General features: G+C 55.2%; 2 protein-coding genes across 4 annotated transcripts in view; one reads left to right on the plus strand and one right to left on the minus strand.

Moving 5' to 3' along the window:
- Positions 1-7273: 7273 nt before the first annotated feature.
- On the minus strand, positions 7274-12091 carry LOC117651799 (probable E3 ubiquitin-protein ligase MGRN1). Its single transcript, XM_034396153.1, has 12 exons — positions 11847-12091; positions 11439-11557; positions 11071-11318; positions 10805-10992; positions 10559-10716; positions 10229-10468; positions 9962-10128; positions 9766-9880; positions 9503-9694; positions 9207-9417; positions 8992-9128; positions 7274-8885 (listed from the first exon to the last, which is right to left on the minus strand). The coding sequence occupies exons 1-12, from the start codon at positions 11932-11934 to the stop codon at positions 8628-8630; spliced, it is 2121 nt and encodes a 706-aa protein (XP_034252044.1). The 5' UTR covers positions 11935-12091; the 3' UTR covers positions 7274-8627.
- Positions 12092-12555: 464 nt separating this feature from the next.
- LOC117651623 (protein-tyrosine sulfotransferase) overlaps positions 12556-24268 on the plus strand; it is a 33935-nt gene continuing 22222 nt past the window's right edge. For all 3 annotated transcript variants that reach the window (XM_034395796.1, XM_034395797.1, XM_034395798.1), the window contains exon 1: positions 12556-12921. The gene's annotated coding sequence lies outside the window, so the exon portion shown is untranslated. The remainder of the gene's footprint in view (positions 12922-24268) is intronic.

The raw sequence follows: 24268 nt of genomic DNA on the forward strand, positions 1-24268 counted from the left end.
AGGGCCTCGGGGATGAGCTCGGGGAGCACGACGGCGGCCAGGAGCAGCACGGCGAGGCAGCGCGACGAGCAGCGCGACGAGCAACGCGACGAGCAAGACGGACGCCAAGACCGGCCAGGGCCTGGGCGTGAGCCTGGGCCCCGGCACCGCGCCGACCACATCCCCGGAGCGACTGGCTGGCTGGGCCGGGCCGTCCCGCCACCGCCAGTCAGGCCCCGCGTGGCCCAGCCGGCCCCCTCCACTGCACAGTGGGCCAGCAACCGGCGCAAGCGGCCAAAATTCCGGACGCGTTTTGAGCTCCAGAGTCGCTAAATGGGACTCGAATCGAACGTGTGACCCCACCAATGGATTGCTCTCCGAACGAGGAATCCATTGGTGGGGTCACACGCTCGGTTTGAGGCCCATTTAGCGTTTCTAGAATTTTGGCCACCTGCGCCGGTTTCTGGCCCACTGTGCACCGCCCTCTCCCCGCCGCCCCGCCGGTCGCCGGTCGGCCACAGCTTGATCCTGCAACCACAATCTTGCACAGACGCGGCGATGCGCGGTGCTTCCCCACACCAGCCCAGGGCCCACAGCAACCGGAACAGGAAATCTCGGGCAACAGCTTCCAGATGAAACATGCACGCTGACAAGACTCAGGGACTCCGGACCAGTCCCCCCAATGTCGAGCCCTGGCTTCGACGTTTGACGCTAATAACCTGCCTATCCGCGCCACACTTCGCTCGCCTCGCGCTCCAACGTGTCCGATACTCAGCCTGACGTTCGACGCCAAGCGACAACCTCGAGACTCAATTTTCCCCTGGCATTACCCGTGGAAATTGGGAAACGCGCGTATTCAAATTCGTTTATCCAAGCGGGCCGAGAGTGTAGCAGCGAGGATAAGCGTCCAGTGTCCTGTTGGGGAACCACCAGGATTCCCCGATGACTGATAAGATCGTGGGAGCCCCCCGGGGACTCGAACCCGCGCCGCGTCGGACGCGGCCAGGTCGGCTTCATCACCCCTCCGTCGCGGTGGGCGGTGCCCGGGTTCGAGTCCCACCGACGGCCAAACTTTCCCCGGCCAATCGCCATGATTGACCTTGTGTCAACACTCTAAATGTCCACGAGGAAATTTAAGGCTTTGTTCGGTGATCGTGCCTGTTTGTGGCCGCAACTTTGTGCTCACACGAGAACGCCTCAAGCCGCCGGTTTAGCACCACGATGAGGACGGAATTGACCAAGGGGTCAGCAACTCAAGATTTTCATGTACACCGATTATATTTAGAGTATGATTACATGTGATTTCTTTTGATTATTTTATTATTTATCACTGATTATAGGAGGTTATTATGTTGATTATTGAGAAATATTGGGGATTATTTGAGCGCCGACCTCGGAAAGCTGTTAAAGTGTTGGAAATTCAATACTGGTGACTTTGGGCAGCCACTGCGTGAAATTTAGTTGCGGTCATAGGCCTTCCTCGACGCCTTACTATTCTGAAGGCCTTACTCTTTCATGCCCCGCCTCGGGAAGGCTTTGACCGCTGATAGTTTGGGAGCAGTGGTCTCGCAAAACTGGTCAAAAAGTGAATGAATTTCAGAAAATCACCGTTTTTGCTGACTTTGAGCGGTCACTGCGTCCAATTTAGTTGCGGTCAAAGGCCTCCCTCGACGCCTTTCTATTCTGAAGACCTTGCTCTTTCATGCCCCGCCTCGGGAAGGCTTTGACCGCTGATAGTTTGGGAGCAGTGGTCTAGCAAAAATGGTCAAAAAGTGAATGAATTTCAGAAAATCACCGTTTTTGCTGACTTTGAGCGGTCACTGCGTCCAATTTAGTTGCGGTCAAAGGCCTCCCTCGACGCCTTACTATTCTGAAGACCCTACTCTTTCATGCCCCGCCTCGGGAAGGCTTTGACCGCTGATAGTTTGGGAGCAGTGGTCTAGCAAAAATGGTCAAAAAGTGAATGAATTTCAGAAAATCACCGTTTTTGCTGACTTTGAGCGGTCACTGCGTCCAATTTAGTTGCGGTCAAAGGCCTCCCTCGACGCCTTACTATTCTGAAGACCCTACTCTTTCATGCCCCGCCTCGGGAAGGCTTTGAGCGCTCATAGTTTGGGAGCAGTGGTCTCGCAAAAATGGTCAAAAGTGATTGAATCCCCGAAAGTATGATTGTCATTTCACTGGATGATGTTGATTATTTCACTGATTACCAATCTAGACGAGCAATGATTATCTTGAGTTGGGTACCCCTTGGAATTGACGCACAGCGTGTACATCCGTGGTGACCCAGGCTCGGTTTTGCGGTAAAGTTCCAGCGGCCGCCCGTCGCGTGCACTGTTAAGCGCCTGCGCGGTAGGCCACCGGCCGTCGCGCAACTCACCGGCGTAAAGACGGCGGCCTACCTTGGCCCCTGCGAAGCCGACGGGGGCGAGGTAGGCCACCATCTCTACACTGGTGCCTTGCGGGACGCGCCAGAGGCCTACCGCACATTACCATTACCATTAAGGGCTAGACCACACATGATCGTATGCCATTTCGGGCCCGACACATGCTCGCCTGCACTGCAAAACGAGAGGCCTACCGCACAGGCGCTACAGGTCCGAAAGCAGGCCGGTGGCGTTGCACAGTGGGCCGGAAGACCGGTGGAGGTGGACGAAATTCTAGACGCGTTTCGAGCTCCAGAGTCGCTAGATGGGGCTCTAATCGAACGTGTGACTCCACCAATGGATTCCACGTTCGGAGAGCAATCCATTGGTGGGGTCACACGTTCGATTCGAGTCCCATTCAGCGACTCTGGAGCTCAAAACGCGTCTAGAATTTTGGCCGCCTCCACCGGTCTTCTGGGCCACTGTGTAATGCCACGCTGCCCGTACGCCCGGTGGCAGGCAACCCACCGCACGCCAGCCGTCAGCCTCAACGTGCGAAGGGTGGCCTACCTTCTGGGCGGCAGCCCCACTAGGAACGGCGAGGCGGCACGCGCGGCAGCGTGGGTATTTCGGTATTCCCCTCCGAGTTCACCGCTTTTTAGCACCGGCCGTGGTGGGAGCAGAGAACACTGTCTGTCGAACCGGTCCGGCGAGGCTGCCGGCCGTTGTTGCAAGCCGTTCGTTTTCTTGTTCGCCCGTCAAATGTTGGTGCTGCTGCTATTTATGTGACTTTGTTTGCCACCCAACCCACCTGTCAAGACCTACTTTTACTAGCGCATTTAGCGCGCATAGTCTCAGAGTGGATTTCGTTTGCGTTCTGCTTTCACCTGGAGGTTCAATTGCAGCAGTTAGTAATGCTGTTTCGAGTGCTGTTTCGTGAATGAGTGATGCCACTTCGTGAGTCAGTGATGCTACTTGATGAGTCAGTGATGCAATTTCGGGCTGCTGTAACCAATTTATTGGCCTCTCCGTGTTTGATCTTATTTATTTTCTAACAGTTCGGGGCGGATTTTTTTTTTTGACGTGGTGTTAAATTATGAGTAAATTGAAAGACGTGCAGGATTGCGTGGAAAGGAGTAACTTTATTGCGACAATTGACGCGTGGCGAAGGCGGAAATGACGATGCCTCGGACGATGCCCAGTCCATTCTGGCGATAGGCCGCCGACGCCGAGGCGCCGAGGCGCCGATACCGGTGTCCGGTGACACCATGGTGACACACTGGTGACACACGACCACAATGACGTCGTGGAGGGGCGGCTTTTCTTTTCGCGTCCTGTTGCGCACAGCAGACTCATTCCGAGAGTTGTTTTCGTCGCCGTGTCTATCTCGCACCTAGACGGGACGCCCTAAGAGTGCGAGAGAGAGAGGGCGCCGAAAACGACTCTCGGATTCAGTATGCAGGGTGACGAAGACGAAGAGGGACGATGCATCGGCGCCGGCCTGAGGTAGGTCGCACTCTAGGAACCGGTCAAATGCAGCAGTTCGTAGAGTGCGACCTTCCACCAGCCAGCCCTTTGGAGCCCTCCGGAGTCCCTTGGAGTTCGACGAAGCCCCTTGGAGTCCTTTGAAGTTCCTCGGAGCCCTTCGGAGTCCTTCGGAGCCCTTTGGTTGCAGCTCAGTGGTCCGGAGGACCGGCGCAAGCGGTCAAGATTCTGGACGTGTTTTTAACTCCAGAGTCGCTAAATGGGACTCGAACCGAACGTATGACCCCATCAATGGATTGCTCTCTGAACGAGGAATCCATTGGTGGGGTCACACTTGGCTCGAGTCCTATTTAGCGACTCTGGAGCTCAAAACGCGTCTAGAGTTTTGACCGCCTCCCTCCACCTGTCTTCTGGCCCACTGTGTGTAGGCCCTACAGTGTAGGGGGCCTACACTGTAGGGGGAGTTGCCGCCAAACGCACGCCGCTCGACGCACGCCGCGCTGAGTGTGCTCTCCTGGCAAAGCGTTATCTCCTCGAAGCCTCCTCGCAGTCGGCAAGCTCTGGTTGCTCTGGTGACGGTGACCTGCGACACAAAGAACACGGTGCCGCCTGTCTGGCTCAAGCCCGCTCAAGCCACGTGGTCGGAAAAAGTAGGAGGAAGATAAGCGACGTGACACGTGTTTTCCTGCAAACCGAGCATGGCATCGATTTAAAAGAAATTAACCATCTCCCAAGGAACTGCTTTGATACTGAGTACGCCGTCCCAAAGCCCATGGGACCAAACAGGACAGCTAGAGCTCCGCCATTCATTTCCCAACACTTTTACTTCATTGTTTTTTGCGATGAAACCGAGTCTATAAGTCCGACGATTCATCGCACTGTGGATTGCAACAATTTAGTTAGTATTGCCATATTTTGCCATAACGACACGTTGATTTGTCTGATAAGGAGCTCATTTTTTTAAGTTCTTCGATTGCAAACTGTAGCTTGGAAAAACTTAATTGCAAATTTTTACATGATGCAAAAAATTTGCAATAGACTTTTTACGGCAAAATATTGCAATTTGAATTTGAATGACAGTAAGAGAGAGGGTATGCAAAAAAGAGGGGGTCGCGAAACGCTTTGCCATCTCCGAGAGCTGTTTGGCGAAGGCGAGGTAGTCAGTCCTGCTTGGTCCTCTGAGCCAAGAGCCTCTCATCAAACACGCCGGGAGGCATCGACGCTGAGTACATACGTACCTGTTGCAGGAAAACGCGCGCGGGGTCCCAGCCAGGGGCGTTGCACGGTGGTGCGCGTGACCAGCACCTTAGCCACATCGGTCTCGCACTGAGCACTGCCTCGGCACTCCCCCGGGACGCCAGCTACGCACGGCTCGCGGCCCGTTCGATGACGCGTGAGGCAGGAACCAGGAACCGCACACCCACACTGGCGAACTTTGTCGCCGGCTCTTGAACGGGCGAATCGGGACCGGCCGCGTGGGGGGAAAAGTGCTGATTCGGGGAAGCTCAGGGATTTCCCAACGCCGACTTCATTGGCGGATGGCGCTGGGGTTTCATCATCCACGAATGACGAGTGTAGGTGCGCAGGCTTAAGGGCCATTGAAGCAGCGCGGAGAACGCGGCAGGCGCGCGCAGTGGGCCAGAAGACCGGTGGAGGCGGCCAAAATCCCGGACGCGTTTTGAGCTCCAGAGTCGCTAAATGGGACTCGAAGCGAACGTGTGACCCCGCCAATGGATTGCTCTCCGAACGAGGAATCCATTGGTGGGGTCACACGCTCGGTTCGAGTGTTCTGCAGGCAGGGCCTCAACAACATGCTGCTCTTCATGGCGTGCCACGCGACGCGGCCGGCGGCCCGCGGGGTCTAGTCGTCTCGCCCAGACGGGATGGCGCGCAGGGTATTCCCCGGACTCCCTTCCGCACACTGACGCCGAGACACATTTGCCTTGCTCTGTCTCTCTCCCGCACCCCTACCGAATGCCCTAGGAGTGCGAGAGAGACAGAGTCTTGCTGGGCGCAGAAGGCGGAAGACAGTGCGACTGCGACATCGGTACTTGTCCACACGCACACGCAATGGAGGCTCGAGTAGTACGAGAATGCCTGCTTCGCTGCATCCGACCGAACAGTGTTCTTTCGCTCTGTCTCTCTCGCACTCATGGGGCGTCCCGTAGGGCCCGTAGGGGTGCGAGAGAGACGGCGGCGAAGAGCTGTTCGAAATGCGCCTGCCGCTAACTGCCCTCAGGCTGGCTAGGCTGGCCGAGCGGCTTCGGGCCGTCGAAGTCAGTCGAAGGGCCGGCTTACTTTTCGACGTGGCGGCATGGCAGCGCGGCAGCGCGCGAGGCCGCGTTACACCGCGGAGGCGGCACCGCCGCTCGCCCGTCTAGTCGGCCTGCTCGGCCTACTCGGTCACGTGGCAGGGCTGGCAGGGCGAAGGGCGCATTGGCCGGGCCATCAAGGGCCCAAGGGCGTCGCATCCACTCTAAGAGTCGCTCGGCCTCTCTCGCACCTGTACGGTGCGCCTGTACGGTGCGCCCCACGATGCGGCCAAAACTCTAGACGCGTTTTGAGCTCCAGAGTCACTAAATGGGACTCGAACCGAACGTGTGACCCCACCAATGGATTGCTCTCCGAACGAGGAATCCATTGGTGGGGTCACACGTTCGGTTCGAGCCCTGTTTAGCGACTTTGCAGCTCAAACGCGTCTAGAGTTTTGGCCGCCTCCACGGGTCTTCTGGCCCACTGTGCAGCGCCACGCCGACTGTACGCCAGTGCACTAGGCAACCCGGGCAACCGGATCGAACGACCGGCCAAGTCCAACCGCTGGTACTCACTGTCTGTAGGTGGGTCCTTGCCGATGCAGGGTGGTGCCAGTGTCCAGGCAGGCAGCCAGCTGGCCGGCCGGACTCGAAGGGCAGCGCCCCGTCCTCTCCGCCTGGAGGGCCGCGGCGGTCTGGCTGGGCCGTCTGGGCTGGGACTGGGGCGCGGAGGCACGCGACTGCAGGGCTCCTAGCCGGCAAGGCCGTTGGCCGCAGCTCCGAGGGGCCGTCGCCGTCCCGGCAGCCCCGGCCAGCCCGTGTCTGGTCTGTTCCCCTTGGTTCCCCACGCCGCGCGTTGGCCCGGACTGCCCTACTCCCCACCACACTCGAGTCTTTTCATTCGGCGTCTCTGTCGCTCTCCATGCCGGGGTGGGCGGGGAGCGAGAGAGATGCCGAGCGTGTATTCCCCGTGGCTGTGTCGCGGATCTACGCGGATCCCTCCCCTCCCCCACCTGTGAAGCAGTACGGCCCAGTGCGGCAGTGACGGCGGTGCCGCCGGTACACTGGTGCACGGAAGCACGGTCGGAGTGTTCCACGGTCGCTTGATGGAAATGGGATTGTGATTGTGCTACTGTTTCATTCATTCACAGTGACTGTAAGATTCAAGAGGCTACAATCAATTCACCACAGTTTGTCAACAAAATTAAATTTCATTTAATTGCAATAAAAACAAACATACACTAATTTACACAAAAAGTCATATTCAGTCTGCTTTTCCTTGGCTACAAAGAGGGCTTGTAACCTTTTGCTCAAAGGCTCGATTGTAATACATGTCAATAAAACAAGGGAATCAAGATGCTTTTGTTAAATTTTAACGCGTAATACTGATACAGAGAGTAACTAAAATGGTATTGAATATGTATGGGACACAATTATTTTCCTAGAAAGCTTGAATATTACTGAAGCAAAACAAGGAGATAGGATTGTCACACCCTCAACTTTTCTTGCCACTTCACATATCACATTTCCCTTCACCTTAAAATTCCCACTTGTATGCATCTTGAGTGATCAGTTGGCCTTCTATTCCACCACCGATCGATTTACACATTTTAGCTTGAGCACAAATTCTACCGACAGTTACAAAAAAAAGGTATCAGCATAAAAAAGTATTGCTAATATTTAAAGCCAACACAAATGAGGAAGACTCGAAAATATTGTGAAAACGATAGGAATATGGAAAAAATGATCCTTTCCTTTCCCTTTAAGAGTTCCATTTCCTCCAACAACAAAAAAAGAAGAAAAAAAAACACTATTAGTGGTAGGTATACCAAATACAAGTACAGACGGTGATCAGGGCTAAAATAGAACATTGAGGCAGAGAAGATTACTTAAAAAAACTGAGAAGGCGCTCTCAACATGATTTTAAAATTGACTAGAAAGAGTGGTCACTTTCAGAGTGGCCCCTTAGAAAATCTTGAAAATAAGCTATAAATGAAATTGCTAAATAAAGTACAAAGAGGGAAGGACAGGTGTAATGCATAACCAAAAGAATGAAGGAAAATAAATTGTTTTGAAACTCCTTCTCCCTAAGATACATGTATAAAAGAAATTAATAATACCGGTATACCATTTAAAAATAATGGCTGTAAGAATAGAACAACCACCACCTGTGTGATGAAATGTTTTTTAAGCATAGCTAAGTCACAGCTACAAAATGACAGCTCCATAATATTAATACTTAAAATAATACTAATTGTAGAGATAATAATTATAAAATAATATAATAAAAGGGCAACATACAGAAGAATTTCCCTCAGTTTTAACTTATCACATTTGTAAAGTTCATAAGATATTTAAATGCAATAGAGAGCCTTCACACACTCCTAAATGCGAATCAGAAATAACTCTGGGTCGATGACAACTAGGGTCTTCAAAGTTGAACTGCTTTGTCCTGACCCGGCAAAGCAGACCCAGAAGTCCTGCCCCGCCGGGACAAGACAGAGCGCAGAGCTCTGTCCTGTCCTGGCAGGACAGTCCACATTTCTCAAAGGGGCACCGTCTTTTCTTGCGACGGGGGCACTGCATCCCCACCATTGCTGGCCAGTAGCTGACGTGTACTGCTGCTGCTGCTGTAGCTGTCATTGCTGCTACGGTTGCTGAAGTGAGACGCTGATGAGAGCGGTGTCCCAGGGAGGGAACCTATGCCAGCCAGGTGTCCTTCTCGGGATCCGATCCATCTTCCAGGGGTGCTCTCCACAGATGACGGGACAGTGTTGCATGAAACGGCCGACAAAGCTCGTTCCTGTAAATGGTGATAAAGTTGAAAGGCTTGTGTCTCACAACAGCATCTGCTATGAAAATTGTAGAGAGAAATGAACTGATATGCGCTGCATTAACTATTTACTGACCTTCTCACTATGTAAGGGACTGAGAATAGTGGTGGCTGGATCCTCCGGAGTATAATAATCAGAGTCATCCCCAGTAACTACCAGACCTCCACAGTCACCCTCAGAGGCAGGTCCATTTCTGATCACATTGTTTCGACCTACGTCAAACAATAAATCACTTTGTATAATACACCTTTGGAATTTTTTAAATGGATGAAAAGGGAAGAACAACTTACATTGAGAGGCAGTTATAGGAGTAGGTGCTGCAAATGCAGCAGCATAGCCGTCAACTTTGATATCAAGATCATCCGAACAATCCTCCACTTCCTCAATATCAACAGTGGCAGAGACACACACAGCAGGAGAATCCTGTGGTGAGGGGTCAGTACTGGTGGCTGCATCTAATAAAGGGGAGAGCTTTTCTGCTTCGCTGTCCTCGTCTTGACACTGTTGAAATCGAAACGAAGAGGGATTAAACAACTTTCAGATTGAGCAGGACCTGATGGTACAGAACATATTGGAAGAAACCAACCTCATCTGTGTCCATTGCTGCCACTGCTGCAGCGGCTGCAGCTTTCTCGTTTATGTGTCGAATTGTATCTCGAGGCCGAAGTGCACTCTTGTCTCGGGATCCAGCACGTGAACTGTGTCGGCCCGACCTGGGTGACTTGCTTTGCTCCTTGATACTATCCATCTCACGGGCCAGAAGTACTGACATGCGGAACTGAAATAATAAATTATAATTATCAAAAATTGTAAAATTAGTTTATTAAACCTATATCAAGCACTGCATACCTCAGGAGTTGGACAGGATCTAGAATCTGAACTTTGCCGAGTTGTTCCCTTGGCTCCATCATCTTCTAAGGAACTGTGCTGTTTAAGAGACTTGGGGGTGTTTTCCAAGTTTGTCCTGTAAATTAATTAATAACAATAAAGGGGTCCTTACACAACTCAGTTAAATTGCAACTTTGAGTCTTCAGGCATGAAATACCTATTGAGAATTTCAGCTGCCTGGGCGGCACCATCCACATCTGGAAGGTCCGGCAGAGACAGATCTTGAGAGGTTACGGGAGGAATTGATCTGACTGTGTAAGGACCATTCAAGGCCTCTATTAATGATACTGCTTCATAACCAGGTGGAATGTTGTCAAGGTTTCCCTGAAGAATGTAAACAAACAATTAAGTGCAAGTAAGATAAAATTAAAATAACAAACATCTCAGTGACTGATGTGAGAAAAGAGAAAGTTAGAAACCTTACCTCAGCAGGGACTGGCTGCAATATACCATTTGCTGTAGACTTCTGCAGGGCTTTAATTTGTAGTAATGCTCGGAAGGGAGCACGACATATGGGACAATTATTTGCTTGGTAGCGGAGCGAGTCAGCACAGGAATTGCAAAGACACAGATGCCGACAAGGAAGAATCAAGGTATCTCTGACATCACACATGCATATCACACATTCAGATCCATTGTCCTCAGTATCATCATCAGCAGTTGCCTAAAGATACGAACAAATAAGTTAGGACATCTTTTGCATGATTGATAAAAGAGTGAAAGAGAAACACCTTGTAAACAGAAAATATTTTACCTTATTGTTGTCATTATTTTTATTTTCAATACCATACACTTCTTGCAGAAGGTAGCACAGTCCATCAACAAAAAGTTTCTGTTTTAGTGCTTTCAAAACATATGTACCATCTGAATGTCTATCAATCACTGCAATTGTGGTATGAGATTGCTTAGGTTCTGGAAAAGAAATAAAAATATTTACCATTAGGGAATCTTTCATTACCTTTCCTAAAAGATAATATTCTGAAAGCAGTAAGTGGCATACCTTCAATTCCTTCCTCAACAACGCAATGAATGGCTATTGGTATTGTTTCCTTTTCTAAATTATAAACCAATTCATCATCGTTATACCGGCTTGGGTCAAACACATGCGAAACCTGTGAAAACTGTTGATTGGCACCTCTCTTGTAGTGGTAAGTTTCAGAATTCATTGATAGGTCTTTAGGGGTGTAACTGTAAAAAAAGAAGGGTTAAACATAAAATTTAAGAAAAAAAGAAGTGCAAACAGTGGAAAGCTTGTAATTTGCATACATCACTCCATCAGCAGTTATTTCCTCAGTACAGAAATAATAGATAGTGATCCCACATCTTGCATCACAGTCAAAAGTAAATTCGATATTAAACTGGGTGCACTTAGGGATTGGTTCATTTTCACCCACTTCAGCACTTTTGCTGACAGCCTCTTGACAACGCACGAAGCGAAGAGATTCTTTGCGAATATTCACGAGGCTCTTCAGAGTCTTAGTGGGTTCATTGCCCTGGGGAGGAGGGTAGGGAAACTGCGGGAAAAATAGATGACATGTTATACCACAGTCAATCACTTACTGAGGAAACGAGAAAAAGTAGGCAACAACAAAGCAGATAAAGCAATACAACAAAATTCAGTTAAAAGTACTCACAGCAGTCGGACGGTTCCCAAGAAAATTTAAATCTGCATTTTCGCCAAACAGGTAAGCTTCTGGCTGCGGTGTATCAAATCGTTCTCCTCCCATGATAAAATGACTGCCAAAATAATTGCCTGTAACAATGAACGTCATTCAACAAAAGAATGCACAACTACTGAATCAAAAGGTCTAAATGTCTAAAAGAAATAATAGAAAAACAAGAAATTCTAAATTTAAGTCAAAGGGAAAATAAAAGAAGAAAGACTACTTGATGTCAAACATAAAATGCTTTCATTTACTATCAAAGTTTGACTGGCATTTGAACAGAGAAGATGAGGACAAAAGGGAGAGGTGTTCAGGTCAGAAAGGATGACGTTCTGTCAAGGAATACAACAATGAAATACAACGAGCAGGTTAACCTACCGGATCTTGGTGGGTATTTGTAGGCATGATTAGAAGCTATATCCACCTCCTCAACACCAGCACTCGGTCTGCTGGTCAGAGACCCCATTATCAATGGTCGGAACTAATTCTCTGCAGTAGAACTACAGCAGAGGGCGTAAATATCCACTTCGTATGAACAACACCACAAGAAAGCCCCTAGAAAAGGCAACTCTCACATCACATTGTCTGTTTTTTGTTTTTTTCGCTGTTTCCGTAAATGGACGCAAGAGCGCTGCTATCGGCCACTGCCAACAACTTGACGAGATATGTTGATGTTTTTTGCATGTCTGATGCAACAGGATTTCTCGACGCAATCGCTCCCTTACGATTCAGCGCGATTACTTGGGAATCGCTAGGCGGACGGTACTAAAGGTGGTTAAATCTGAAACTGTCACGACCCACGGTTGGCAACACCTCACCATTTACGACAAGACCGCAGTATGACCAACTAGCAGTAATTACCAAAGATTTTAACTGTAACGTGCAGTTTCTGTAAATCTTGTATTAAATGATAAATTTGTATAAAATGACACAGATAGTCTTTTTATTGTTGAAACACTCGACGAACTGTGGCTTAAAAGAGTGGAAGAGACACTGGAAGGGGGTCCTATGTTGGTATGAACTTCCCTCGGTCATTATCGCCACCGGAACTAGTTTTCCTGTAAATTTACCCGTTTGAAGTAAACAGAAGTGGCCCTAAGCGGCCGGAGGGCGCTCGGGCTTCACTTCCGTATCGTTCGCCTCGTCGAGGGAAGTCCTCGGTGGACCGGAAGCGTTACCGTACGGGCACGAGACGCGGAAAGCCAAATGCGGAGAAGTTTGTTGTCGTGAGGCTCTTGCCCAGCCTGCATAGCAACACATACACACGGCGGCCGTCAGTCGGGTTCTCGCTGTTCGCTGCGCTGGTTTGGTTGGTCGCTTCGGTGTTAAAATTTAATTCGTATTTACCGCTGGATCTGTTTGTGCCGGGTTTGTTCCCGTCGCCGTTCCCGTTCCGACGGTCGAGAGGGCGTTGCGGCCCCCGCCCTCACCGCCCCGTTCCACTTCTGTCACGGTAAGTCGCTGTCGACGATTTTGTTCCCGAAACGGGAATCATAACCCAATTAACTTCTGTCAAGTTGTGACTGCGTGCTTCGAGTTGACTGCCCATGTTGATTGCTCACCCTTTCACATCATGTTCATGTGCCAGTGACACTGTTGGGGGGGAGTTGTCCTGAGGATTCTGCGATTTTCTGTTGTAATTTGAGCCTGAACTCAATACGCAATGTAAACAAACCCATCATCTTCATTTTTTTAAAAGTTTTCTCTCTGTCAATTAACTTTGTGATGGATCTATTTTTACTACAAACTTATCAGCTGTTTGAAATTTGGAGTGACTCACCAAATGACCCTCAAAGTAGCCTGTTTTTGTCAGTAGGTCAGTAGTGTCGAGTCAGCAATAAGTCTTTTAGATTACTTTACTACATTGCAAGATCAATATCTCTGTGCCAGAATGCTTACTCAATTTGATTGTCTAATTTTTGTTGGAGTACAGTTCTCTTTTACTGGCTGGTCATTCATATAAAACCTTGAAAATCGTAATTTTTCTTCTGAAAGGGTGTGCTTTGCTAGTGAAGTGGTCTGACACTGCCATTGGCACTTTTCTGTTTACTCTGGGTGAGACTGTCTCTACACCTTTGGTGTTACCGATCGACACGTTCCTTTTTTTTTTCCTAAAAGAAATGCCATGTTGTCGTTTTTTTCCTCGCTGTGTACCCCGCGGGCGGCGAGCGATGAATGGTTTGGGATTGTGCGTCGTACGTGAGTGCGTGGCCGTGTACGTGTGTGGGTGTGCGTGCGTGCGTGTGCGCGTGTGTGCGTGTTCCGTCCGAGTACCGTAGCGTGATGTGTGTCGTGCGCCGTGACTCGTCGTGACGCGAACCGATGACCGGCGGCGAAGACGCGAAGCGAAGCGGCGACTTGACGCACGATGGGTTGCCTACCACCGCGGCGTCCTTCAGAAGAGCGTTTCGTCGCTCTGTCTCTCTCGCACCATTATGGAGTGCAGCATGAGTGCGACAGAGACGGAGCGACGGAGCGACTCTTCTGAACCGCTCGGCCGACGCACAGTGGGCTAGAAGACCGGTGGAGGCGGTCAAAATCCCGGACGCGTTTTGAGCTCCAGAGTCGCTAAATGGGACTCGAAGCGAACGTGTGACCCCACCTATGGGTTGCTCTTCGAATGAGGAATCCATTGGTGGGGTCACACGTTCGGTTCGAGTGCCATTTAGCGACTCTGGAGCTCAAATCACGTCTAGAGTTTTGGCCGCCGGCGCCGGTCTTCTGGCCTGGCAAATCCACTGTACGTCGGCGAGGTCCTTCGTCCTCCGGGCGACCCTGCGGCCTCCGTGTCTGCGTCACCGAGGCCGTGCCGCCGGTCCGCTCCCAGAGCCCTGCGTGCGGCCTGCCGGCCTGCCATGCCGTCCTGCCGGAAGATCGCGTGTCCGCACTAGAACCAATCAGGGCGCCGCATGCAATGCTGTATCGGGGCCAGGGCGGCCGTCGTCGCCCCGTCTCTCTCGCACTCGTGCGGCGCCCCGCAGCGGTGCGAGGGAGACGGACAGGACCAGGGCCGCCGTGGGCCGCGCCGTGGCCGCGCCGTGGCCGCGCCAATACCGGAGGCAATCTCTTGCGGAGTGTCCGTCGTGTGACGGCCAGCGGGCCGCTTCCGAAACGGCGTTCATTTGGTCGCCCCGTCTCTGTCGCACGCCGCCGGCGCCCGCAGGGCTGCCGCCGGCCGCGGGGGTGCGAGAGAGACGGGGTGACTGGCCGGACCCGCACTGCCACACTGCAGGTTAACGACGCCCGCCTCTTCATTAAAACGGGGGCCCTGCAATAAAGGCGGGAGGCCCCGGGCCCCCCCCAAACGGAGTGCAGGGCAACACGGGGGGGTTTCGTGTTTCCCTTCGAGGGCGCCCTTCTCCCCCTTCCACCCCCCGGCGCCCCTCGGCCCCAAAGCGCGGTGCGGAGGCAAGCGAGGGGCGGGGGGGGGCGGGGGGGGGCCCCGGGCCGGGGGGGGCCCCGGGGGCTCCCCCAACAGGCCCGGGCCGGGGCCGGCCGGGGGCCGGGGCCCACCCAAAACCACGGCTGTTTGGGGGAAAGTTTTCCCCAAACCGGGTTGAAGGGGGGCGGGGCGGGGGGGGGGGCCCCGGGGCGGGGGCGGGGCGGGGCGGGGGGGGAAGGGGCCCCCCAACGGGGGCCGGCCCGGGGCGGTGGGCCCGCGGCCCCCCCGGGGGGGCCCCGGCCGTAAGGGGAAAAAGCCTTTTCCCCAAAAGGTTGTAAAAAATTGGGTGGGGCCCCCGTGGTTGGCCCCGGCCCAGGGGCCCAGGGTGGGGTAACCGGGGTTCGGCCCCCGGAGGGGCCCGGGCCCAAAAAGGGCAAACGGCCCGTCCACCGCCTTTTCCCCCTGTGGGGCCCGGCGGGCCCCGGGGGGCCGGAAGACGGGGATCCCGGCAAAAACTCAAAAAACGTTTTTTGACCCAGGGGTGCCAAAGGGGCTCAAAAACCGAACGGGGGTGACCCCCCGGATTGTTTCCCCGGCCAGGAAGAAGGGTCCATTGGTGGGGTCACCCCGGTTCGGTTTCGGGTTCCCGTTTAGGGGACCCCCTGGGGGGGTCAAAACGGCCTTTGGGCCTCCCCGGTCCTCCCCCTGTGCCCCCTGGCGGGCCCGGGCGGGCCCCCGGCGGGGAAACCCCCCCGGGAAGGCGCCCCGGGCCTGCCGGCCCCTCCGGGCGACCAATTTCCCGGGGAAGTGGGTCTGTTCCCTGAAGGGGGTTCCGAATGGCTGGAAGGAAAGGGAACGGGTAATGGCCTTGGGGGATTTTGATGGGGTTGGTGGTAAGAACCACTTCCTTTTAAAATTCAGTGGCGGTTTCCCCGGAATTTTTTGGGGCGGTTTTTTGTTTCGTTGGTGAATACCAATTTGGGGGAAAAACCTTTTAAATTTTAGGGTTGAGGGGTTTGAGAATGCGGCCTTGCCCGGGTCGGGGGGGTTTTCGGGACGCCGTTGCAAAAGGAGAATAGGCAAACCCCGGGGAGGCCCGAAGCGTTCCCGGGGGAATTTGTTACCCCGGTTTGGGGGGGCGACCCTTTTGGGGAATCCCCCTTTTCCGGCGACCCGGTCTGCTTGGCCGCTTCACCGCTTCGTCGGCTCGCCTCTGCAACACCGTTCGGTTCCCCGCTCTCCGGGGCCGCTCCTCCTGGTCCGCGTTCCTCTAGGCGCGGATGCTGTTTCGGTCCGCGGCGCCGGGCAGCTGACGCCGCGAAGCCGCGATGCCGCGATCGCTTGCGCGGTCACGTAGCACCGGCGTGGCGCGCGGCCCGGCACACTGTAGGGAGGGGAAGGGAAAGGGGGAATGGAACGGTTGCCGCTGGGAGTCGAACCCGGGCCGCGCCGCGGGCGGTCGTCGTGGACGTGGTGGACGTCGCCTAGGCGCGCGTAATTGGAAAGGACGCCGTGACAGCGGCCGAGTCATTTGCAGCGTCCCCGGTCGGGGTGAGCGATGGCGCTGGGTCGCCGCCCCCTGGCCGGCCCTGGCGGTCCCGGGTTCGAATACCGGGCCTCCCCTATTTTTCACTGGTCTGTTATTTTCTCCTTCCTTGCTTGGCCGCCCTGGCGACGCCCCCGCGGCCCCGGCCCGAGATCCGTTTATGTCCGGGGGGCGGGGCGTCCGGGCCTCGGCCGGGGCGCACAGTGGGCCAGAAGCCGGTGGAGGCGGCCAAAACTCTAGACGCGTTTTGAGCTCCAGAGTCGCTAAATGGGACTCGAACCGGACGTGTGACCCCACCAATGGATTCCTCGTTCGGAGAGCAATCCATTGGTGGGGTCACACGTTCGGTTCGAGTCCCATTTAGCGACTCTGGAGCTCCAAAACCGCTCAAAACGCGTCTAGAGTTTTGGCCGCCTCCACCGGCTTCTGGCCCACTGTGGGGCGGCGTCTCCAGGGGGTGGCCGCCGCTGCCGCGCGGTGGAGGTAGACAACTCGAAGGCGGGGCGCGCGGGGCGCTCCAGGCGGCCGTGGGTCGTGGACGGAATTTAATATTGTGACCAGGGAAGCTTATTGGAGGAATCCATTCCCAGGGGTCTGATTCCGAACAATGCGGCTGCGTTTCTCTCTCTCGCTCTCAGGTGGAACGCCGCGTGAGTGCGAGAGAGACAGGAGACCGCTCGCAACGAGCTGGAGCCGGAGAGCCTGGTGCGGTGCTGGCTGGGGCCGGGCCGGCGGGCCGGCGGTCCCACAGCAGGCTTTTGCAAACGTTGGCGCTGCGCGGTGCGGCGCTGTGCGCTGCACTTGCAAAAGCAGCGCCCATTGTTCAAACACGCGTGTTGGCGTGCAGTGCTCCGCGGTGCAACGAGGAAGGTCGCAGGAAGCCCCTGCCTCTGTTTTCGCCATGATTGCTGCTGGCGCGGCATGCCGACCATGCCGGCAGTCGCTCTGTCTCTCTCGCACCCTTACGGCCTTACGGCACGCCCCGTGAGTGCGAGAGAGACGGAGGCCCCGGCGGGCCGACACGTCCCCAATCGATTCCGCAGCTGCGGGGCACAGTGCATCCCAAGCACCGCCAAGCACCGCGACGTAAATGTTTACGCCCCGAAAGTGGCCGAGTGCTCGCGGAGTGCCTCGAGCGGGTCAGGGACGGATTTATGGCCCGCTCCGTCTCTCTCGCACCGCTGCGGAGGGCCCCGCCAGTGCGAGAGAGAGGGGCGAGTCCGGGGGGGGAATACAAACGCGGACATAACGCGCTGCTGGACGCGCGGCGGAGCGGGCGGAGAGTTTGGACGCGGAATTCGTCACTTCACGACCCTGGCTCCGAGTTACCGACGATTCGCTGTGAATAAGGAATTGAATTGTCCGGGCAGGAGGACGTGCCGGCACTGTTATGTGCACTCGGAAGGGCAAGGTGCACTCCACTCGGCATGGGGCCGCGGCGTGTGGCGTGTCTACGCCGTGTCGCTCTCTTTCTCTCTCTTTCTCTCTCTTTCTCTCTCTCTCTCTCTCTCTCTCCCCTCCCCCTCTCTCCTTTCTCCCCCCCCCCCGCTCTCGCTGGCCGTCTCGTGCGGAGCGGCAGTCCCGGCGCGTAGCCAATGTCGACCCCGTGTCGCCCTTTGTCGGCGCCGACTCACACCACACTGTCAAGAAGGTCATCGGCCGTGCAGTGCCTTGCAGTGCCTCCCGGGGAGTTTCGGTGCAGCCCCCCCCTTGCCCCTCTGTCTGCTTGTCTGTCTGTCTGTAACTGCCCCAGTTATTTCATTTTCCAAATCTTCTTGCCATGTTAATTTTTGTTCCAGTTTTAATTTTTTTAAATCCCTTGAGTACTTGAATAAAGCAGGCGCCGGATGTCTTAGGTGGGAAGCTGTGATTTTGAGATTTTGGGATTAGTGCGAGCGGCCGCCCTCTGCACGTGTCTCCCATTTTCCCCCCATTTTCCCCCCCCCCAGTGTCCCCCCAGTGTCCCCCAGGCCCCCCCCGGGGCCCCCCAGTGTCCCCCAGGTCCCCCAGTGCCCCCCCCCCGTGCCCCCCCCGGTCCCCCCCCCCCCCCAGTGTCCCCCCCCCAGTGCCCCCCCGTGTCCCCCCAGTGTCCCCCCAGTGTCCCCCCAGTGCCCCCCAGTGTCCCCCCAGTGTCCCCCCAGTGTCCCCCCCAGGTGTCCCCAGGGGGGCCCCTTTTTCCCCCCAGGGGGCCCCCCATGGACCCCCAACCCCCCAAACCCCCCCAGGGCCCCCCAAGGGCCCCCAGTGGCCCCCCTTTTCCCCCCAGTGGTCCCCCGTGGCCCCCCAGGCCCCCGTTTTCATGTTTTTTCCCCCCCGTGTCCCCCCCGCCCCGGGCGGTTCCGGGTTTGGTTTTTTTGGGTTTGGGACCAAAACCGGGGGGCCAGGGGGCCAGCCGGGGGACACACCTTTTTAAAAAACCCCCCAAACCCCCCCAATTAGTGGGGCCTCCCTTTCGCTTCCGGCCGTGGGTGCCCTTTTGGGCCCCCGGGGGCGGGAACCCCCGGGGCAATTTCCGTTTTCACCGCCTTTTTAGGGCCGGTTTTTGGTTTGGTTTGTTTTTTGGGGCCCCCCCCGCCCCCCCCGGCCCCCCCCGGCCCCCCGGGCCCCCCCAGCCCCCCCGGGGCCCCCCCCCCCGCCACGGTCCCCCTTTTGGGGGGGAAGGGGGGGGGGAGGGCGCGGGGGGGTTTTTTTAGGGGGCCCTCCCCCTTCCCCTTTCTCGGTGTCCGCGGCCCCTGCCAAAGGGGGGCCCGGGGCGGCCCTTAGCGGCCCTTGGTTTTCCCCCCCCAGGCGGTGGACCGGAACTGAGGTTTTTTGGGGGGGGCCCCCCCGGGCCCCCCCGGGGGGGGGGGGGGGGGGGGGGGGGGTTTTTAACCTCCCCGGCCAATCCCCAGGCCCTGCAGGTGCACCGCTGGAAAAGCGACTTTTAATTCGAGTCCGTCTGCGATGAGAGAGAGGGGGAGAGGGGAGAGAGAGAGAGAGAGAGAGAGAGAGAGAGAGAGAGAGAGACCTAAATTATGTTGGGCTAAACTTGAAGACAAGACCAGGCGAAGAAGGCCCACCGGTGCAGCGCTGCAGCGTCCCGAGTCCGGACTCGAGACGCCGAATAACCCAAAACTTTCCTACAGTGTACTGGCCCGGGCCGTAGGCCGTAGGCCCGTACCCGCCCCGTCGTAAGGCCCGCGTCGACGTGCTGGATCGCAAATTGCCCGGCGGGGGGAGGGGGGGGGAATCGGGACTAAGATTGGGGATTTTAAGAAACGGTGCGACCGGGCCGTGGCAGTGAGTGGGATGCCGGACGGAGAGCAGCATGAAGCAGGGCCGAGTGGCAAGGCGTTGCTAGTGGTGGTTCGCACTTGGAAGTCATTTCCTTCGCTCTGTCTCCCTCGCACCCATAACCCGGGGGGGCCCCCCCCCCGGACCCCCGGTGGGGGGGCTGGGGGGGGGCCTCCCCCGGCCCCGGCCTTCAAAGCCCCCAAAAGGAAAATGGGCCCCCCCCCAAAGCGGCGCTGGTGCTGTCTCTCTCGCACTCCCGGGGCGACTGGAGGCCAAGAAAGTGGCGCGGTAAAGTGCGTGCAATCGATGCGAGCCATCGGCCGCCCCGTCGGCCCGTCATCACGCCGTTTTGCTTTGAAAATAATTTATGCTAATTAGCGTTTTTTTTTATTATTTCTTTTAAAAAGTGGAGCCTTTGTTATTTGGACCATACGCGATCGGCGGCGGATATGGTTGCGGGGCTTTCCCCGCACCGCATCGAGGGCCCGCCGAAGAAACAAAAACAACCAACAAGTTTGCCCGTCATTGAGTCGCAGCTGTCGGTCGACAAATTAAAACACGCGTTTCTATTTTCGCTTTTTTTTTTCTCGTGAGGTCCGCTAGAGAGGGTGTGTCGCGAGGAGGTCCCCCCGGGCGGCGTGCCAAGCTCACATCATTACTGGCAGACTCGCTGTAAGTTATCGGACCGCGTGTGAGAATATATGTCCGTCGCCGCGTCGCGCCGCGTCGCCGCGTCCGCCGGCCGGGAAAATATTTTGAATTGTGAGGAGGAGCTGAACGGAGCGCGTCGTCTTTCTGCACTCGGGATGGGTTTATTGCTCCGCCGGTATGAATACATTTCCCACGCAAATACTACACAAGCGTTCTCTCTCTGTCTGTCTGTCTCTCTGTCTGTCTGTCTGTCTGTCTGTCTCTCTCTCTCTCTCTCTCTCTCTCTCTCTCTCTCTCTCTCTCTCCCCTCTCTCTCCCTCCCTCCCTCCAGGGGTTGCTCCTCTCTCTCTCTCCCCCCCCCCCCCCGGGGCACGGCGACGTCGATGCCGTGTTGTTTCTCCTGGGCGCCACGCAGCGCCACCGCGGAGGCCTCGCCACATTTCGGCGAGAAGAAGGCCATGGGTTAATTAAAGTTGGCGCTTTTCGACGTCACGTGACACCGGGCGACCCCCCCGGGGGCCTCCCCCTCCCACTCTTTTTCGCTCCCCTTTTCCGGCCCTCTCCTCTTCATCTCTGTTGCTCGCAGTAAATCCCCGCGCGGCGGCGGATCGTGTCCTTATGGACGCATCTTTCTGGAGGCTCCAGCGCCACTCCAGGCTCCAGGGGGAGGGGGGCGGCCGCGCGTGCTGGCCGGGCTGGTCGGCCCCGCGGCGGTCTGGAACCGAGTCTGGAACTCTGGAACGGCAAACGGCCCGCGGGATATTTACCGACGGCAGTGTTTTGTTTTCTGGTTTATCGTGGCGACGGCGCGGCAGCAGCCTCGCCGAGTGATGTGTCTGTTTTCCCCGCGGCCGTCCCGATTTCAATCTAACATCTGTATCGCCGCCCCTCTTTTTTGGCGCCCCCGGCTCGTGCCTCCGCGCTGCGGTACACCCGTTGCAGTGGGCCAGAAGACCGGTGGAGGCGGCCAAAACTCTAGACGCGTTTTGGGCTCCAGAGTCGCTAAATAGGGCTCGAACCGAACGTGTGACCCCACCAATGGATTGCTCTCCGAACGAGGAATCGATTGATGGGGTCACACGTTCGGTTCGAGTCCTCTTAAGCGACTCTGGAGTTCAAAACGCGTCTAGAATTTTGGCCGCGTCCACCGGTCTTCTGGCCCACTCCGTCTCTCTCACAGCTGCACGGGACGTGGCATGAGTGCGAGAGAGACAGCCCTGCTGTCAACACCCCTGTCTCCCTGCCTGTCTCCTCGTGGCTGCGGGCTGCTGAGGGGCGAAGGAGCTGAAACTCAACGCGGCGAGGGGAAAAATAATTCGCGGAAGAAAGGGGGTGGGAATAGGAATCTTTCATCCTCTTTGCCGGCCTCTGCCTCGCCCCCTCCCCCTCGCTTCCTGAAAAACTACAGAAGGGGAAGAAACAGCGAGCAGGCTGGGGCGTCCCTGTAAGGCCTGTGGGCCGGTCCAGGAGCGGTCCAGGAGCGGTCCAGGAGCGGTCCAGGAGCGGTCCAGGAGCGGTCCAGGAGCGGTCCAGGAGCGGTCCAGGAGCGGCGCCGGAGCGGCTGGCTGGAAGAGCGGTTCGTCGCTCTGTCTCCCTCGCACCCTCATGGAGAGCCTCATGAGTGCGACAGAGACAGAGCGACTCTGGAGTCTGGAGTGCCGCCGGAACGTCTGGGACGTCGCTGGAGTGTCGCTGGACAATTTCTGCGACCATTGTTGGTGTGACTGGACGCCTGGGGTCCAGTCAGGACCTCCGCTGGTCTTCGCGTCTTCACAGTGGAGTGGAGCCCCTGCGAGTGTCTGGCAGACTCAAGCCCGGCGACTTCCAGATTATTTCGTACCTTCGCTGCTGGGAGAGTGAGGCTTTTGAACCTGATTGCGTCCTCCCGGGGGTTGGGTCTGGTGGGTCGGGGGAAAAGGGCTTTGCTGATTCTGTGCGCTGTCTGGATTCAAAGGCGTGGCGCAAGCAGCGACACTTGAAACCTTTGACTTTGTCTGTCTGTGTTCGTGTGTGTGTGTGTGTGTGTGTTAGAAAGAGAGAGAGTGAGTGAGAGAGAGAGAGGAGAGAGAGAGAGAGAGAGAGAGAGAGAGAGAGAGAGAGAGAGAGAGGTGCGTCGGCCCGGAGTCCCGCAGCAATCTTGTGGCCCATTGTGCGCCACGCCTCGCCAGCCGGCGGCTGCCAGGGCCTCCGCCAGGGCCCCAGCCGCGCGCCATCATGTCGAGAACGAAATCATCTTCGGAATTAAACGGCTGCAAAGTCCCCGGCGGCTCGCTGGCTGCTCGCTGGCGGCGGTCCTGGTCCTGTCCTGGTGGTAGCGGGTGAGGTGGCGGGCGGCCCCGCGGGGGGCAGCGGCAGCAGCAACGCTTTCCTGCTTTGCAAGTAGGCGAGGGGCGAGGGCTTTGAGGCTTACGTCTGGGAAGCCTGGGGGCGCCCCACAGTGGGCCAGAAGACCGGTGGAGGTGGCCAAAATCCCGGACGCGTTTTGAGCTCCAGAGTCGCGAAATGGGACTCGAACCGAACGTGTGACCCCACCAATGGATTGCTCTCCGAACGAGGAATCCATTGGTGGGGTCACACGTTCGCTTCGAGCCCTATTTAGCGACTCTGGAGTTCAAAACGCGTCCAGAATTTCGGCCGCCTCCACCGGTCTTCTGGCCCCACTGTAAAAAAAGTGCTGTAAATAACAGCACTTATGCTGTTAAGTTTGATAGCAGCACGACTTGTTTTATTACAAGCATGTTGTAGCCCTCGGTGCTGTTTTCTGACAGTTCGATTGTAATAAAACAATACTTCTTTGGAGTCTTCGACGATGTCTTCCCAACATTTTTGTTGATTTCATCGTGCTGTTATTAAACAAGACCCTTGTAACCTGACAACAATGTATGTTTTAAAATTGCAAAAGGCTGTTTCTAAACATGAAACCTGTTCAACGACAACACAACTGTTTTGAATCACGATTACATTATTGTTACTTGACAAGGAAGTTGTTATGAAACGGAAGTGCTGTTTCTGGATGGGTTTCCCGTTCAGATACAAAACAATACGGTTGTTATTTAACAGCATTACTGTAGGTGATTGTGTTGTAATATTACAGTGGATTTTTAACAGTGCACTGTGCGCCCCACAGCGGGGTGTGGGAACAATCTCGCCCTGTCTCTCTCGCTCACCTCGCACCCCTCCCCGACGCGGGCCTCGGCCAGATTCTTAGTTTCCTAATTCCTTTGACGGCAGCAGCCATCGCGCTGCTCGAGGCGCTGCTCCGTCTCTCTCGCACTCGTGGGGCGTCCCGGAGCGGTGCGAGTGAGACGGAGACGAGCGAAGTGGAGGGGGAAATTGATCCAGGAAGCGGAAGAAGGGGATAACTCAATTTTAGACATTTTTCAGGAGAAACCAAAAACTGATAGCAGGGAAAACTAAAACAAAACAAATGAATGTTGCAGATGTTAATAATTTCAAAAAGCATTAGGAAAATTTTGGAAAAAAATCAAAAGTGTAAGGTCACTCCGTAGAGGATTTCTGCGACTTATCACTTTCCGTTGAAATGGAAAATAGAGTCAGCTCACCTTATATTTCCTAAACAACGAGGAATTTGGAGACAAGTCAAGTGGAACAATAGTCTGCATAAAGTGTATGTTACTCTGGTGTATTTTTTGGACTTAGCTCTTTTTTCCAAATTGAAATTTAAAATTAAGGGGGGGGTTAAGTTGAGTTGATTCTTTTTACACTAGATTCATAAAAATACAAGTTGAGTTGTATCCTTTTGCCAATTTGTCAAACGGACTCATGTGGACTTCGGTTGAGTTACCTCCATTTTCCAATGAAATTTAGACCGTAAAAGGGGTTAAGTTGAGTTATACCCTTTTTCCATGTGGATTTTCTCCTAAACTGCTTGGAATTCAGTCAAATAATTTGGTGTAATGATGTAAACCATTCTAAGGCACAATAATA

This window comes from Thrips palmi, unplaced genomic scaffold, assembly GCF_012932325.1.
Source record: "Thrips palmi isolate BJ-2018 unplaced genomic scaffold, TpBJ-2018v1 HiC_scaffold_6, whole genome shotgun sequence".
NCBI classification, from domain to species: domain Eukaryota; kingdom Metazoa; phylum Arthropoda; class Insecta; order Thysanoptera; family Thripidae; genus Thrips; species Thrips palmi.

Excerpts from the sequence above, each read along its gene's own strand:
- LOC117651799 (XM_034396153.1), bottom strand. The coding sequence starts at position 11,934 with ATGGGGTCTCTGACCAGCAGACCGAGTGCTGGTGTTGAGGAGGTGGAT. Across the intron at positions 10,717-10,804 it reads TGTTGAGGAAGGAATTGAAG|AACCTAAGCAATCTCATACC; the intron begins GTATGCCACTTA and ends TTTCTTTTCCAG. Across the intron at positions 8,886-8,991 it reads GTCCCTTACATAGTGAGAAG|GAACGAGCTTTGTCGGCCGT; the intron begins GTCAGTAAATAG and ends CACCATTTACAG.